The sequence below is a fragment of the Lactuca virosa genome, chromosome 6 (assembly GCF_052849685.1).
Source record: "Lactuca virosa cultivar CGN04683 chromosome 6, Lactuca_virosa_CGN04683_v6, whole genome shotgun sequence".
Lineage (NCBI taxonomy): Eukaryota > Viridiplantae > Streptophyta > Magnoliopsida > Asterales > Asteraceae > Lactuca > Lactuca virosa.
Window position 1 is genome coordinate 249,033,823 of NC_136431.1, and position 15,672 is coordinate 249,049,494.

Sequence of the window (15,672 nt, forward strand, 5' to 3'; positions counted from 1 at the left end):
GCGGTTTTGTAGAGAAAAGGTTTCATAGTACCTACCATATATAGGGAGAGAAGAGAGGCAACTTTCCTTATGTAGAAGACGACTGTTATCTCAATCGGGAAACCAGAGATACATACACATATAGATATATAGAGAGAGAAAGAGTGACACATAAAGTAGAGAGAGATCAAAGGAAGACGACGACTGGTTGATTGCTTTGGTCAAGCGTCCTTTTGTCTGCATCAGAAATTCACCCTCAAAGTAAGCAAATGATTTCAACTTCGATTATCACAACCCACACACTCGATCTCTAGATTATTCACAATTCTCTCTCAGTTCTGCGATTTGTTTTTGAATTCAAGAATTCTTGAAGCACTGTCGACCATGATGAACTTCTCTCTCTCTCTCTCTCTCTCTCTCTCTCTCTCTCTCATACGGAGTCACTGCATATATCCATATATATCAATTTGCGGTATATACATTTAGCTGTATACAAAAGCACGAATTGATTGTAGATTGATTCATTTCTGTGAGTTGTTTCAGTAGAATTGAATGAATGAATTTGAATGATGAAGCATGAGATTGTTTGATTAGGGATCGATTGGTAGGTATGGGGAGGGGTAAGATCGTGATTAGGAGGATTGACAATTCGACGAGCAGGCAAGTGACGTTCTCGAAAAGGAGGAGCGGATTGCTAAAGAAGGCGAAAGAACTTGCGATCTTGTGTGATGCTGAAGTCGGCGTTATGATCTTCTCTAGCACAGGCAAACTTCATGAATTCTCCAACACTAGGTCAGTTTATTTAATCAGCACTTTCACTATACAGCTAGATCTATTAATAGTACTACTCTTATATATCTCGTCATCTTTGTTTTTCATTTTTTTATTACGTCATATATATATATATATATTTATTCACTTCTTTCTGTGTAAAAATTAACTAGCGACCTAATTAATAACCACGATCATCAGTGTGTGATCTTGCTAGAGTTGCATTTGGTTAATATCTTTTTGCTTCTGAACGTTGGGCATATTATCTAATTCATGCTCTAATTAAAGAAGTGAAACAATTACTTGATCCTCACACATGCATGTTTATGGAAGTTGTTAGACACTTATACTACATGATCTGAAACATTGTTTGTTATTTAAGTCAAACAAATTTTGTGAACCAAATGAATCACAATTACTTTAAGTGTCTAATTAGAGAAAAATAAAATTATATGATAAGCTGAGAGTGTGAGTGTTATTATAACAACCGGCTACATACATATGTATATGTATGCTTCATTTGCTTAACTGTAGAGTGTCTTTCTAATGTTAATGAAACTTTGATCCTCACAGATGTCAATAAAAGTTCATTACTTAAATTGTTACACTTTTGTACCATTCATGTTAAAGTAATCTTTCTTAAACTAAATGAATCACGATTACTTTTAAATTAGAGGACTATTGATCGGGGTAATTAATAAGTAATTAAGTTTACTAGAACTTTCTTACTAAAAATAAAAATGTTACATGATCAATTGATCATTAATAAAAAGTGTTACGATATCTAATTATGATACAAAGAGCTAGAGTAACACATTTCTGTTATTAATGTGGTATAATGCGTTTATATCTATTAGTAGTACACATACATGTATATATGCATGTATGTATCATGTATGTCTAGCCTTACCGAGTTGATAGTTTAGTTGGCTGACCATAATGCAGATTGGGACCTTTTCCCCCTATATACTTGAAAGCCTGCGCTTTTGATGCCTCCAATATTTTTGTTGGTCCTAGGTAGAATAATATTTGATTCCATTAATTTGACCCTCTGGATCAGCAACTTTCGTCAATTATATCATCATAGATACACAAATATGGATAATGATCGATCATTAGGTTGCTATATAAATCTCTAATTAAAGTTCACAGCTGGACTATCTTGTTAATTAGCTTTTTATGTTATGAGATACAATCTATAATTAAATTGGTTTTATCAAGTTGCATGGTAGGGGGCGCCCTAATTAGTTAATTAGTTTCAACTTTGCATGTAAATTAATAAATCCATAACATGTAATTAATTGAACAAAATCAACACTTGCAGGTCCTTTTAAAGGTCTTGCAATGTACAACGTGAATATGTTACACAATATAAAAACAAGGCCTCGATATGCTAGATATCTATCTATATAGGGGCTTTAAACATATTAACAAATTAATCTATTCCACCAAAAAATCGATCTTCTGATTGAAGAGCTTCAGTCAGATGGTCTCACAGGCATCTCTAATTCCAGCAGCAATGCAAGATCGAATGAAAAAGAATGAGTAATTAAAAGTTCAATAGTTATAAGCAGATGAACAATTACAATAAATATATAGTTGATGGTTTCCTTCTTAAACAATGAATTACCACGTCCCACAAAGTAAACTAGGATAGCTATATTTGTGAACTATTACAACTGTCTTCTATAACAAAATTTTACTTGTGTTTGACTCTTATCATATTTTGCTAACATTCTTTTGATGATATCCAGCTCCAACAGACTTATATACACAATCATCGTTGTCCATTTCATAGTAACTTTAACTTGATATTCTCAGTCCCAACCACTATACACGTGTGGTTGATTCCTTCTAGATAAATCACGTGTTCCATATCTTCAAAATAGTTTCAGTCTATATTTATATATCCCGCTGCACATAATTACGAAATATTCTACAATAAAATATTCATAAACTTGATCTCATGGACCAAATAATTTCAAACACTAAAACTAAATACCAAAAGCTATCCTCGAATAATTATGTGTGCAGGAGTTTATTTCTTTAAGACATATACCTTTTTCTCCGCCATAGGACATCCTTCAAGGTGTGAGACCACGCTATAAAGTTTGTGCAGTTAAAGCCGAAGGTATACTGGCCACGAACATGGTTCGTGGCCAGGTGGCAACCTTGCCATGGTCGTGCACACCATCCCCGGTGTCACGATGGTGGTGTCTCGTGGTAAATACCACGGAAGACCACAACCAATCATTTTCTTCTTCTTCTTCTTCTTTTTCTTCTTCTTCTTCTTCTTCTTCTTCTCTCTCTCTCTCTCTCTCTCTCTCTCTCTCTCTCTCTCTCATTGTTGGTGGGAAAGGAGATGGTGGTGAGGTGGAGAAAAACCACACTGCATGGCATGTCTCTATAGCTCATGGCCTAATGATCTCCTATTATTTTTTTAGAACAACATAAATTCTATTAGTGAAAAGGAAAACACCTAGCAAGACGTTAGATGAAAAAAAAGAGCCAAAATGGCTACAACAAAACCGAGCATTCAAGCAAGGGATTACAACACCAAACGGTCCAACTCAGACCATACATATTTGATATATGTTTAAACCAAATAAATACATGCAATTAGATTTCATCCATCAACTTATAGGGGTTGAGATCGTACGATTCCAAAATATAAACCACTTTCACACCTTCCATATAAGTCACAACATAATTTGTATGTCATGATCACTACTAGCCAAACCATGATTAACATAGAAGAACAACAAAATTTCATTTTCTAAAACCAATTGGCGATAGAAAGGATTGGACATTGGCTTATATGCTAGAATCTGGTTTCTCTTTTTACTAATATGGAATTGGGTTTGCACCCCAACACTATACCGTCGCTAGGAATTTTGATGCGTCTACTCCTTTTGGATTTAGTAACAAGACCTCTAACAATATGGAAGAAGTGTATGATTTAAAAATCCAACTCCAAACTTACAAAGTGAATATATGTAGGCAAGCCTTATTTTCTTAAGCACTATTGCACATCAAACTCAATTCATTCTTTGTTAGAAATTCAGAGTAATAAAGGCACTTAGATATTCTGAGAATTGTGATTTCACTATCAAATCAAAGTATTGGGTGGTACTCCCTAATCTTTGATTGGATAAGACTTAGAAGAGAATAGAAAAGAGAATGAGATATATGAATTTCGTAAGTACTAGAAAAAGCTGACCAAAATTGGTTAAATATCTCATTTGTCTGAAAACTGTCAAAACTGTCATAAAACAGTTTGGCAACAGTCAAACAACTGTCATAAATCTGGTTTTTCTATAAGGATTAATACCAAGCCAAAAAACGGGTCAAATATTCTAAATTTGGATTTTCGATCCCAGTCAGGGGCTCTGCCCCTTGGACCCCGCTCCCAGGGGCGCTGCCCCCGGACCCCCGTTCGTTTAGGGGCTTCGCCCCTAAATGACAGTCTACTTTTAATCTTGAATAAACTTAAACAAGTGTGCACTCCACACCTTCCTTACTTGTTTAATATTTATCAAGATCACTTTTGGTCAACAAAGTAATCCCATTACACTTAAATCACATTAGTGAAACAAATCACCAACATTCTTTGTCAAGCTTCATGGTTCTTCTCTAGTTTCTTTTCCACTTAATATGGGTGTTAGGGACATGAAATTTATTAAAGAGTTCACAACAATTTGATGAATTCTAAAGCAGCCCGACAAGGAAAGTTGCTAGATAGGGGAGAGGCATTGGATCAATGATCACTTTATAAAGCAATATTATCATTGCACCTAATTTTTCAACAAGAAGATTATTTGAGGATCTGTATATATATATATATATATATATATATATATATATATATATATATATATATATATATATATATATATATATATATATATATATATATATATATATATATATATATATATCATACTATCATACTATACTTATAAATGATGCATATTTCCTTTCACCGCATCAATTTGAAACTCCCAACTTTTCATATTTCCCTATAATATACTTTCTAACTTAAATATGTTACTAATTATAAATATTATCATAAATGGAGGACTTCTTGAATTATCAATAACTTCATTATAGTGTTAAATGTATAACCTAAATTAATATATCAAACAAACTTAAAAATATAGTGTAAAATTTAAAACCTAAAGTAAAATATCAAATAAAGTTTTAAAAAAACTCAATGTATATTTTTTACAATAGTTAAAAGAAAAATATTAAATATAATAAATGTAAAAGAACATAAATCTAAAAGTAAAATTAACTAAAAGATCTTCAAAAACTATTTTTTATAATAACTGAAATTTCTTTAAGATTTTTTAAAATTAATTTATAATAATAATAGTTAAAATAAAATAAAGTTATAAATTAAATTATATTACATCACAAACAATAATTGATAATTTAAATAATCATCATGATGAAATTAAAATGTCGTCAATTTTTCTTTAAAGTTAATAAATCATTACATTAGTTAATTAAAATAGATAAGAAATATAATTAATTTTATACACACATAAAACATGAGTAGATACCATTACATGATTGGATTTTAGTAAGTGTCATATTATCTATTGTTCAAATTAGTTATAATGTTACATTAACTAAATGTCTAAATGTAATAATAATTATATATTGTTACTAAAAGGTTAACTATATAATTTTATTCCGCGCAACGCCCGGATATTCGCCTAGTATCTATTATAATAGAGGCCGTAATACTTAAATCATATTTATTTGAAACTCCAATAACTTTTCAAATTATCATATTTAATTTCTTAGTTAATTGTAATATTCATTTGAAACTCATAAAAACTTTTCAACTTATCTTATTTAATTGTTTGATTAATTGAAATGTTTTTCCTATATAAAAATATTATTTTCATGTTTGAGAATAAATGTTGTATCAAGGTCTTTCAACTATGTTATGAGGGCTAGGATTATGATTACCCTTCAACCAAAAACTAAAGAAAGGGGAAGACCATAATGTTAGGTAAGTATAAAGTTAGGTTACACAAATTCCTTTCTTTGTAACATTAAACTACTAGGAAAATAAGAATTTTATATATTGTGTTGATAAGGAAAAAAGATAAGAAAAATTAAAAAGTCATAAAATATTAAATACCATTACCAATACAACTTAAATAATCAGAGTTTATATAATAAATCATAGTCATATAAAATTTATTTTATATAAACAATGCAAACAAAATATTAAACATTCGTCAATAAATTTTAATAGTAGGTTCGTAGGTTTTTTTACATGAGTATAATAAATATCAATTAAGTATCATAATTTTAAAATCTTTTGAGTTGTACTGGTTTGATATTAAATAATTAAGTATCATAACTATAAGTTAAGTATCATAAGTAAAAATAAAATAAGTTGTGTGTTTTAATGTTAAATAACTTTTAAGTGGAATATAAAGAATTGAAATATCAAAATAAAAATTCAATACAGTTACTAATTTATATTATATTAATGTGATTAAGTTTTTATATTAATTATTAACCACATGAAAACACTTTATTATTGTTTTTCTAACATGAGAAAATAGAAAGATGATTATTTATGAGGGAAACTATTTTTAAGAGGAAATAATTTAGGGAATAGAACTGATTTTGAAATAAAATTTTATTAAAAACGTATTCATATAATTTTATAAACCTTAGACACCTTATGGACATTTTTATTAAAAATGAACCTATAATAAACTATTTATAACTTACTTTTTCAAAAAACAATGCAAATTCAACCAATAAAAATATATTAACCATTAAATAGGGTGTCTATATGGGAAAATAGGGTTTCTTTTTAGTCAACCCCGTAAAAAACAAAAAAAAAATAATGCCTATCAGTCTATGTCTCCTCCATTTCCGTTCCAAGAACTATTCATTAATCCTTAAACATGTCTTTGATTCCAATTTACCTATCTTTCTAAATTACAATTCCAGAATAAACAAATTCGAGGGGAATTGGGATAACATCTTTAAAAATTCCATAGATATATGTTTAAAATTCCATAAATACATGAATAATTATTAAAGTATGTGAAAGCTAAATCACATAATAAATTAAAATCATTAAATCATACATGTTATTAATGCAAGTCTAAAAGACTATCATAACATCATCTAAATAGCATAGATTTTAAATAATATTAAGGTTTTAAATTAATATCTCTGAAGTTAGCACTCTTCAATTTAAAGAAGTAAATTGCCAATACATTGCCAAAACCTCGATCTTTAAACAATCATTTGTACTTTCGTACTCATGAAATTCAAGGGACAAATTTCATAAATTAGCCAATTTTCAATATTATGTAGGGTAAACCATCATGCATGCAACTTACTACATCAACTTTATAATCAAATGTGTAATTGAACACATGTAAATAATCAATAATGAAGATTAATAACTCAAGTATAATAATAATAATAATAATAATAATAATAATAATAATAATAATAATATGTGCATCATTATCTCAATAACAACATAATGAGGTCCCATGACGATCTAACTTAGTGAAAGTAAACGAATGAAGTTTACATTTGTCAGAAGTGAGACTAAACAGTTACATACTATTGGCATTCACTATAATGTTTCAAGCAACATATGCATTAGCCTTGATGAACTAGCATGTAAAAGCTACACATCAATCTTTAATCATAATTGTATTTATATTCAAATCATTGGATTCCTTTATGAGTAAATTTGTGCATTGCAACAATGATAATGTCTACATGTAAATTATGACACAACATTGAACATTATAACTAAATCACAGTGTAAAACATATCCTATCCGAATCATAACAAAATCAAGTGTATCGTTCAACTCAAAGATAATAACAAGAGCTACATTCCTTTTCAAATTCCTTATAATGAAATCAATAACTAAACTAACATGAAGTATATAAATCCAAGCAAAATCTCACAAATCTAGTAAAATAACATCAACATCACATGTGAATTTTATGCTTTAAACATTACAAGAAAATCAAAATAATCAACAAATATATATATATATATATATATATATATATATATATATATATATATATATATATATATATATATATATATATATATAGTGATGGTATATCAAAACATGTTTTATGTCTTAAAATCATAAACGTAGTTATTTTGCTACAAATATTCCCACCTGGCCACATATGAGTTGAAATAATAATTGCAAATGTATATATCAAAATGAAAAGGACTCCAATTAGTATATACATATTTTTTTCAAATATATGGACTCGCCTTAATGACATTAAACAAAGTCTAGAGCTTCTTTTAGTTCCTTTTTGTTTTCTTGCCTTTATTTCAAACACATAAATAAATCTAAAATCATAATCATCATTGAAATATTTTATACACGTGCAAGGTTATTGATTTTGTCATACTTAACTGCATTTAGACTTAAGCTTAAACATAATCATAAACTTGATTATTATATCATACTTGCTCATCAAATCTAATTTGTCATCTTACTTAGGGTGTTTGGGAGTGTGTATCAAATAACTTATTAACTTATTGGTTTTATAAAAAGTCAATAAGCTAAATTAAGTGTTTGGGTCATAAAAATAGTTTTTCAAAATAAATTTCCCCAACTCTAATAAGAGTTTTCAAGAAGTCACTCAGAAACACCCCTCGTTAAGGTATTTTTAAAAAAGAACTATAAATAATTCATTTTATATCAGAAAGGTTTTAATCTTAATTTATATGGAAGATATGATCCCAGTATAAGTTCAAATATGTAACATCTCAAAAATCACAACAAATTTAAACTTTTCAAGACAACTTATTTACTAAAAAGATGTGTTTACATAACTATTGTTTCCAAAACATTATTCAAAATCAGAGTCTCACAAGATCAACAACATAAAACCTAGGTGTGTATGTTCATGTCTTCGTCTTGCCACGGTCCTCAGAAGTACCTGAAACAAAACTAAAATTGTAAGCCAACGTTTAGTGAGTTCCCCCAAAGTACCACCACATAAACATAATAAACAACAGCATGCATACAGAGCCTTCAGCATGACTAGACCGCCTCATCGGGCCTACAGTCTATCTGGACCTCTCTCTGGGCCTTCGGCCTGACTGGTCCGCCTCGTAGGCCTTCAGTCTCTCCGGACCGTCCTGGGTATCTTGGCCTTTAGTCTATCCATTGGCCTGCCTCAACCCAGCAAACCATAACATATCAATGCATAACATTATCAATTAATAACAGATAACACAGGTAGTCCTACAGATCTACCAGTCTAATCACATAACCAGTACCACATAACTCCGCATAACATCATACAACAAATCAGGATATCTAATCCAATGGGTCGGCCTTGGTGCCTTCGACCCATAAGTACAGTGAGGAAAACCCAAATCACGGTCTGACGAATAGCTGAACAAAACACTGCTCCAAATACCAGCTCTACAGGTCACCTATTCAACAGATAGAGACCAAGGCTCAACTATAGCTTAAAATACCTAAAATACCCTTAAGTCAAACTTGGTCAACCCTGGTCAAAGTCAAAGTCAACGGGTTAAGGAGCCAACTTGGTCCACTCAACCGAGTACGCGGGGCGTACTCAGCTCCTATGTTGGTCGTACTCAAACCTTGACCGGAGTCGGAAAAATGACCACGTACGTGCGGCGTACGCTCAGAACTCCATTTCCCCAATAAGAGCCTAATGCATTAAGCTCTCACGTCCAACTTTCATATCCAAGGCCAAAATACCACTAAGAGTCATAAAGTTTCCAACTTTATGACTTTGCATGTCCATTAAGTGCTTAATACACAAAATCTCAACATCTTAATGCCTTAAGACCTTCTATAGCATGCATGGGGCAAAACTAAGCATCAAAACCACATTTTTATTACTCAAGACCCCTCATAAGGTCTGAAAGGACGACTTATTTGGTTAAGAGCATGTCATGCTCAAGAAATGCCCTAAACGAAGAAATGGCTAGATCTACAAGATAGTAAGATTGTGCAAGGAGCTTTTTACCTTTTTGGAGGTAGCTAACAAGTGAAGAATCCTAGATCCAAGCTTCTTCCCAAGCTCCAAGTCTTTGTACCAACTTCTTCTTCTTCAAGAACACTACCAAAGCACACAAATGGGCTCAAAATGCACTCTTTTCACTTAGGGTTTGCTAGAGGTCGTTTTTCTCAGATGGAGGCTGGTGAGGGAATGAGAAATGAGAGATAATGATGCTTATATATGGGCAAAACCCTAAAAATTATGGTTTGAAGGTTAACCACGTACGCGGTGTACGCCTAACGTACTAGGGTCCGCCTTAGTACGCCTAACGTACACAACGTACGCTCAGCATACTAATCCTTTGTCGATAATGCTTATATATAGGCAAAACCCTACAAATTAGGGTTTGAAGGTTAACCACGTACGCCTTGGTTACGTAGTGTATGCCCAACGTATTAGGGTCCGCCCTAGTACGCCTAGCGTACACAACGTACGCTCAGCGTACTAATCCTTTGCTGAAATTACCAAAATGCCACTATGGGCCATTTTGTACTCTTTCTTAAACTCAAGGGCTAAAAAGCAATATTTATTCATACATAGGGTCAAAATTGAAAATACCTCAACAGTGGGATGTTACAAAATACCTCAAAAGGTTTTAGTGTAGTAAATAGGTCCTAATGTTTAAAATATTTTTGTTTAAGTACAAAAGAAGGAGGAATTTAACAATTAATATCATAACATAGTTTAATATACCACACATGACGTGGCCTTCTCAAAATCCATACTACTACTACTAGTCTCGCCCCTAAAGTCTTCAATCTGAGCACGCATAAGTCAAAATAATTATAGGCAATAGAACTACCTAGTGAAAATACTCAAGATTGATTCATTTTGAGCAAGTAATGATAGCTATCATTACACTTGAATCAAACCTCCAAAATAAATTTAAAACCAACAAATACCATAAGTATCAAGAACTAAAGTGTAGAATACGAAGAGTAAAATAACCAAACACAATGGGTATATATACCTAAATTCAAATATATGGATATGAAATTCATAAACCAGAGTCAAGAGTTTACTAACTCTTATCCCAAAACCAAAGATGTATTAATCATATCCAATGTCAAGGGCTTAATAACCCATAATATATAATAAGGGAATTAGTATTTCATAATGCAAAGCAAAGGGCTTAGATACCCATCATTTCAAGTAGAAGGGTTCATAATGCTTAATCCAAGAAAGGGTTTAATAACCCATAATCTCAAATAAAAGGTAAGTCTTTCAATAAACCAAAGCGTAAGGAAGAATAACTCATAAACTTAAATAAATGGTTTAACCTTTCAATACACTAAATATAAGGATTGACAACAAATAACCAAACAAAAGAATCTATGGAGTCATGAAAAGTATGCATAATGCATCACCTTCAACTTTTGTCTAAAAACATAACAAAAGACTCAATAGGTTAAAATGGAGTAATTATATAAATAAACATAATAATAATAATAATAATAATAATAATAATAATAATAATAATAATAATAATAATGTTATATGCATCTATCCCAACCCGAGTCAATCACATAGCCTAAACCCTCGTCTTGTGTCCTAAAAAAAACTAGGAAATATGAGCCATCACACAATGTCAAACAAACTTGGAAATATGAGGTATCAAGCCACACTTGTACCTGCGAGGGCTTTTTTAAAATTCTACTCACCATAACAAACAAACAAATATGGGATCACAAAGTCATGTGGCCACTCAATTCAACCCAATCCTAATATGAATGCACACAGAAGGATGCTCTAAAACCATTTCAAAACTATGCATATATTTTCATCAAAACCATAAGTAAGTTTCATGAATACAAGCAACCATTGATACATATATAGCAAGTAAGATCATATTATATGATATACAAACCAAAAAATCATATATAAAATGAAAAAAAGAAAGAAAAAAAAAATCAAAGTAGCTATAAGGAATTGGTGTGTTGAAATCCTATTAAGTGACCTATTAAGTCACATATTAAGATCTTAATTTGGAAGATGAAATTTTATTGTCTCAAAGTCTTCCTTAAGTTTAAACACGATCATAGGAAAAGAAACAGGCACTAATTTATATATCAGGTGCGAGAGTTATGGTCTAAACAAGAAATGGTTGAATACTAAGCCCACCTGGGCTTAGCTTGAATGTGGGTTCGCGTCGGTTTCACCAACAAGTACCAAAATCAACTAGGCATACCTAACTAGGCCCAAGGTTTAAATGTAGGACATTGCCAAAAATATTTATTTTCACCCATTTGTCCATTGCACTTTGCTATTGCACTTTGCTTGGGGTCATGTATCAAGAATGGTTCCAATGGACTCTTAAACACTTAATAATTATTAGGAAACTTCTAAAACAACTCAATAAATTATAAAAATGATTATTCATTTCCATAAATTATAGATTAGATGACTACGAATTCAATAAAACTCAAAAGAAGCAACAATTAAGACAGTCTTAAAATTGGCATTTTCACTGCATTGACTCAACTAGATTGATTTGAATAACCTTAAAATCATCAATTAAATTACGTTGAAAAGTTCAAAACATTATATTACTTCTAATCCGCCCATTCAGTTCATGGTTCCATCCTTCATACATGATTCCAAGTCCAGTTGTGAAGTTATGAGACTTTTTTCTAATAAAACATTTGTGAATTCAATTGGATTTTTAAAACACTTTTAAAAACCTTCAAATACATGTAGTGTTAAAATCATTACTTCTTTTCCAAATTTTACGAAATGATTTTGAGGTTACCATTGATTAAAAACAAGTCAAAACGATTCCAATGGTATGTCACCACTGGAATCATTAATTCCATTAACATAGGAGCTATAGAACTTTGGAATCATCATGAGGATCATCACAAATTAACAATTAACTTCATAAATATAACTAGAACCTAGATTTGAATTCAAAACTTCAGGCGTAATCTAGAGTACAATTCCAACATTAAGTTGAGGTTGCAACCCCTCACATTCCACCATAGAAGATGTAATCAACCATTCAAAGGATTTAATAGTGATACCTTGATGTTTTAGAGCATGGTACAAGCATTAAATCTCATTCCAATCACAAATCAATCATCAAATTCAAGATTAAAAAATCTAGGGTTGAAAACACACAAAAATCTCTATCAAAGCATCATACAATCAACTATGGAGGAAATTGATGATGATATGATGTTCTAGAGATGAGATAAAAACTAAAACTTCATTGAATCACTTGGTAAAAGATAAAAGTTGAATTCGACTTTATCACTCAAAACCCTAAATAATTAAATGAAGAAGTTAAAAGAGAAATTATAGCTCTAATCACTTAGAGATGAAGAGGAAATGGTTGAATATATAATTTGATACCAAAGGACTTTCAATTCCACCATGAGAGCTTGGGATCACCATCTTCAAAGTGTGTCTTCCTCTCTACATGTCGTTTGAATCAAATAAGAAAAATGAGGGAAGATCACTAGTTTTTATACTTAATACATGTTACACTACAAACCCTCAAGATTCTTATTTTAAACATTGGCCAAAAAAATAACAAATAACTAACACTTTATTTAATTACACTCTTAGTCCTTCTCGTCAATTTTATAACATTTTAAGCCCACAAGGTTAAGTCAAGCTAACTTAAGGTTAAATCTTAAATTATTTCATTATTTGGAATCTATTAAACTTTAAGATATTTCTTACATTAATTTGTATTATTTTATTTAGTTAAATTTTTTAATTCATCTAATCATTTTATTTTATTTTTCCAAAAAAATATATTTTTACTAAAAAATGAGTTAAAACTCCATGCCCAAATTAAGGGTGTTACACACTCCCTACTAGCTTATTGAAACTCTTTATGAATTTTTAAGATAAAAAGACCATAGTACCTTTAATGAACCTCAAACTCTCTTTTCCTTCATTTTTCTCTATCCTCCACTTTTTGGTCATTTTACATCGGTAAGTAGTTTTGTCAAACAAAAAAAAAACTTATACTTATAGTTTTTTCCTCGTCACATAAACTAATCCAAACACATTTTTTTGTTACTGCATAAGTTATAAGCACTTCTATCAAAAAAGAAATTTTTATTTTGAAACACAACAACCCTTTCAGTTATTTCAATGACAACATAATAAATTAACATGTTATCATACTTGTATCCTTACTCAAAATATAACATATCTTGGTAATTACATAAATATGATCAAATCATTGTTTACATATGCGTAAAGAATACATGTACATATAATATACTTACATACTTACTACATTAACTTGATCAATTCCTTAAATCATAAACATCAACTTGCTTTATAAACATGTAAGTGTTTGACATATCAATGCTTCGCATGTTCCTTATCGGATATTTATTTGTATATCTATACACTCCTACACATATGCACACATGCAAGCATGCCCATCATAAATAGTATGAATGTATAGATGAGATTGGTTTATTGATTCCTTTTTCCTTTTGATTCTCTATTGAACTTTTGTATATATATATATATATATATATATATATATATATATATATATATATATATATATATATATATATATATAAGGCGTTACAAACCTCTTTTTTTCAAATGTGTTGCAGATTTGTATTTGGTTGTTCATTTCATTTTAGTTAATGTAAAATTATTATTAATTAATTTAGAAACGTGTATGATTCGTATAAATTTAACATATGAAAAGTTATCTGAAAATGACTTGTCGACTCCCTGACCCACGAACCCGTATATTTAAACGGGTTATGTTTAAATGTGATATGTTTATTAAACCTACTCTTTTCCTATATCATTGCTTATGATTTGTTTACTTTATTTGATGACCTGTGGAAAAGATTGACAAAATGTGGATGCTTTACGATAAGTTACTATCTCTTGTCCATTGAGTGTTTATGTCTACAACAAAACATATTCTTTATCTTTGGGTCTTGGGCTTCTAAGAAGCAACAAATTTTCTCTAGCTCATCTATCGAATGGGAGTAGAAACCTATCATTGTATAAGTGAGATCAAACGAGTCTATATAGTCTAATATGGTGTTTCGCAGTCACGCAAAAAATATTGAAACTGATTTCATTTCATGGTGGAAAAGATCTCTAAATGTCAAAAATTATGAGTTACAATTTATTTACATATAAGTGTCTACACCAAGCTTGTTGTCGACACAAAGGTTTATGTTTCTTAGGTTCAAGCTTCGGGTTGTTCCCCACCCTTGTCTTGCAATCAAACTATATTTAATTTTAGCAAGGTCTTAATAGTTTGGAGGTCAAAATGCACATGCTTATGTTTTCAGTTGAGTAGAAGACTTGGCCTTAATTGAGATTTGATAGATACCTTGTAGGGGCTTATTAAACTATATGTAATTTTAGTTGTAATACTTTAGCAAGGTCTTATTCTTATAAACTCCAAACCGTTTTACACCTTGGGACTTGAATTTCCATCAAATGTTGCTTTTAGTCTCTATATACGGACTTTTCTTTTAATTCCTCCGATTTAATTTATTCCAATTAAATCATATAATTAGATTAAAAAACTGTAGTCCTGTAATTTTGAATTCCTTAGGGTTCTTGCTATGTTGGAAATAATTGTAAACCCTGTTTATGATTATAGACAATGAGAGGTACCTTGTCGTAAGTTCATTATTGCTACCCAATCAACAAAAATTAATTGTTGGTTCAACCAATCATCTATTTTATTTTGTAGTCAAATTAAGTCGATGTATGTGTTGTATTTGTAACCGATTCTTGTTTTTAGTTTTTTTATGGTCTCATTCTCAATTCCAAGAGTTTAGCATGAAGGTGGAGTGTTAAGAATTGGCGATGGTAAATTTTAGAAGTATAATACATAATT

At 30.6% G+C, this 15,672-nt stretch overlaps 1 protein-coding gene and 1 long non-coding RNA gene across 6 annotated transcripts in view; one reads left to right on the plus strand and one right to left on the minus strand.

Annotated features, from left to right (window-relative positions):
* LOC145119789 (MADS-box transcription factor 23-like) overlaps positions 1-15,672 on the plus strand; it is a 27,283-nt gene continuing 11,611 nt past the window's right edge. For 2 of the 5 annotated variants that reach the window (XM_079055526.1, XM_079055527.1), the window contains exons 1-2: positions 4-240; positions 574-771. In XM_079055526.1, the coding sequence (XP_078911652.1) occupies positions 590-771 (182 nt within the window). In that variant the 5' untranslated portion in view covers positions 4-240; positions 574-589. Of the gene's footprint in view, positions 241-573; positions 772-15,672 lie in introns of all 5 variants that reach the window. The other 3 variants (XM_079055525.1, XM_079055524.1, XM_079055523.1) reach the window with 3 other exon arrangements.
* LOC145119790 (uncharacterized) overlaps positions 8,636-15,672 on the minus strand; it is a 20,584-nt gene continuing 13,547 nt past the window's right edge. Inside the window, exon 5 of the long non-coding RNA XR_013714010.1 lies at positions 8,636-8,726. This is a non-coding gene — a long non-coding RNA (uncharacterized LOC145119790). The remainder of the gene's footprint in view (positions 8,727-15,672) is intronic.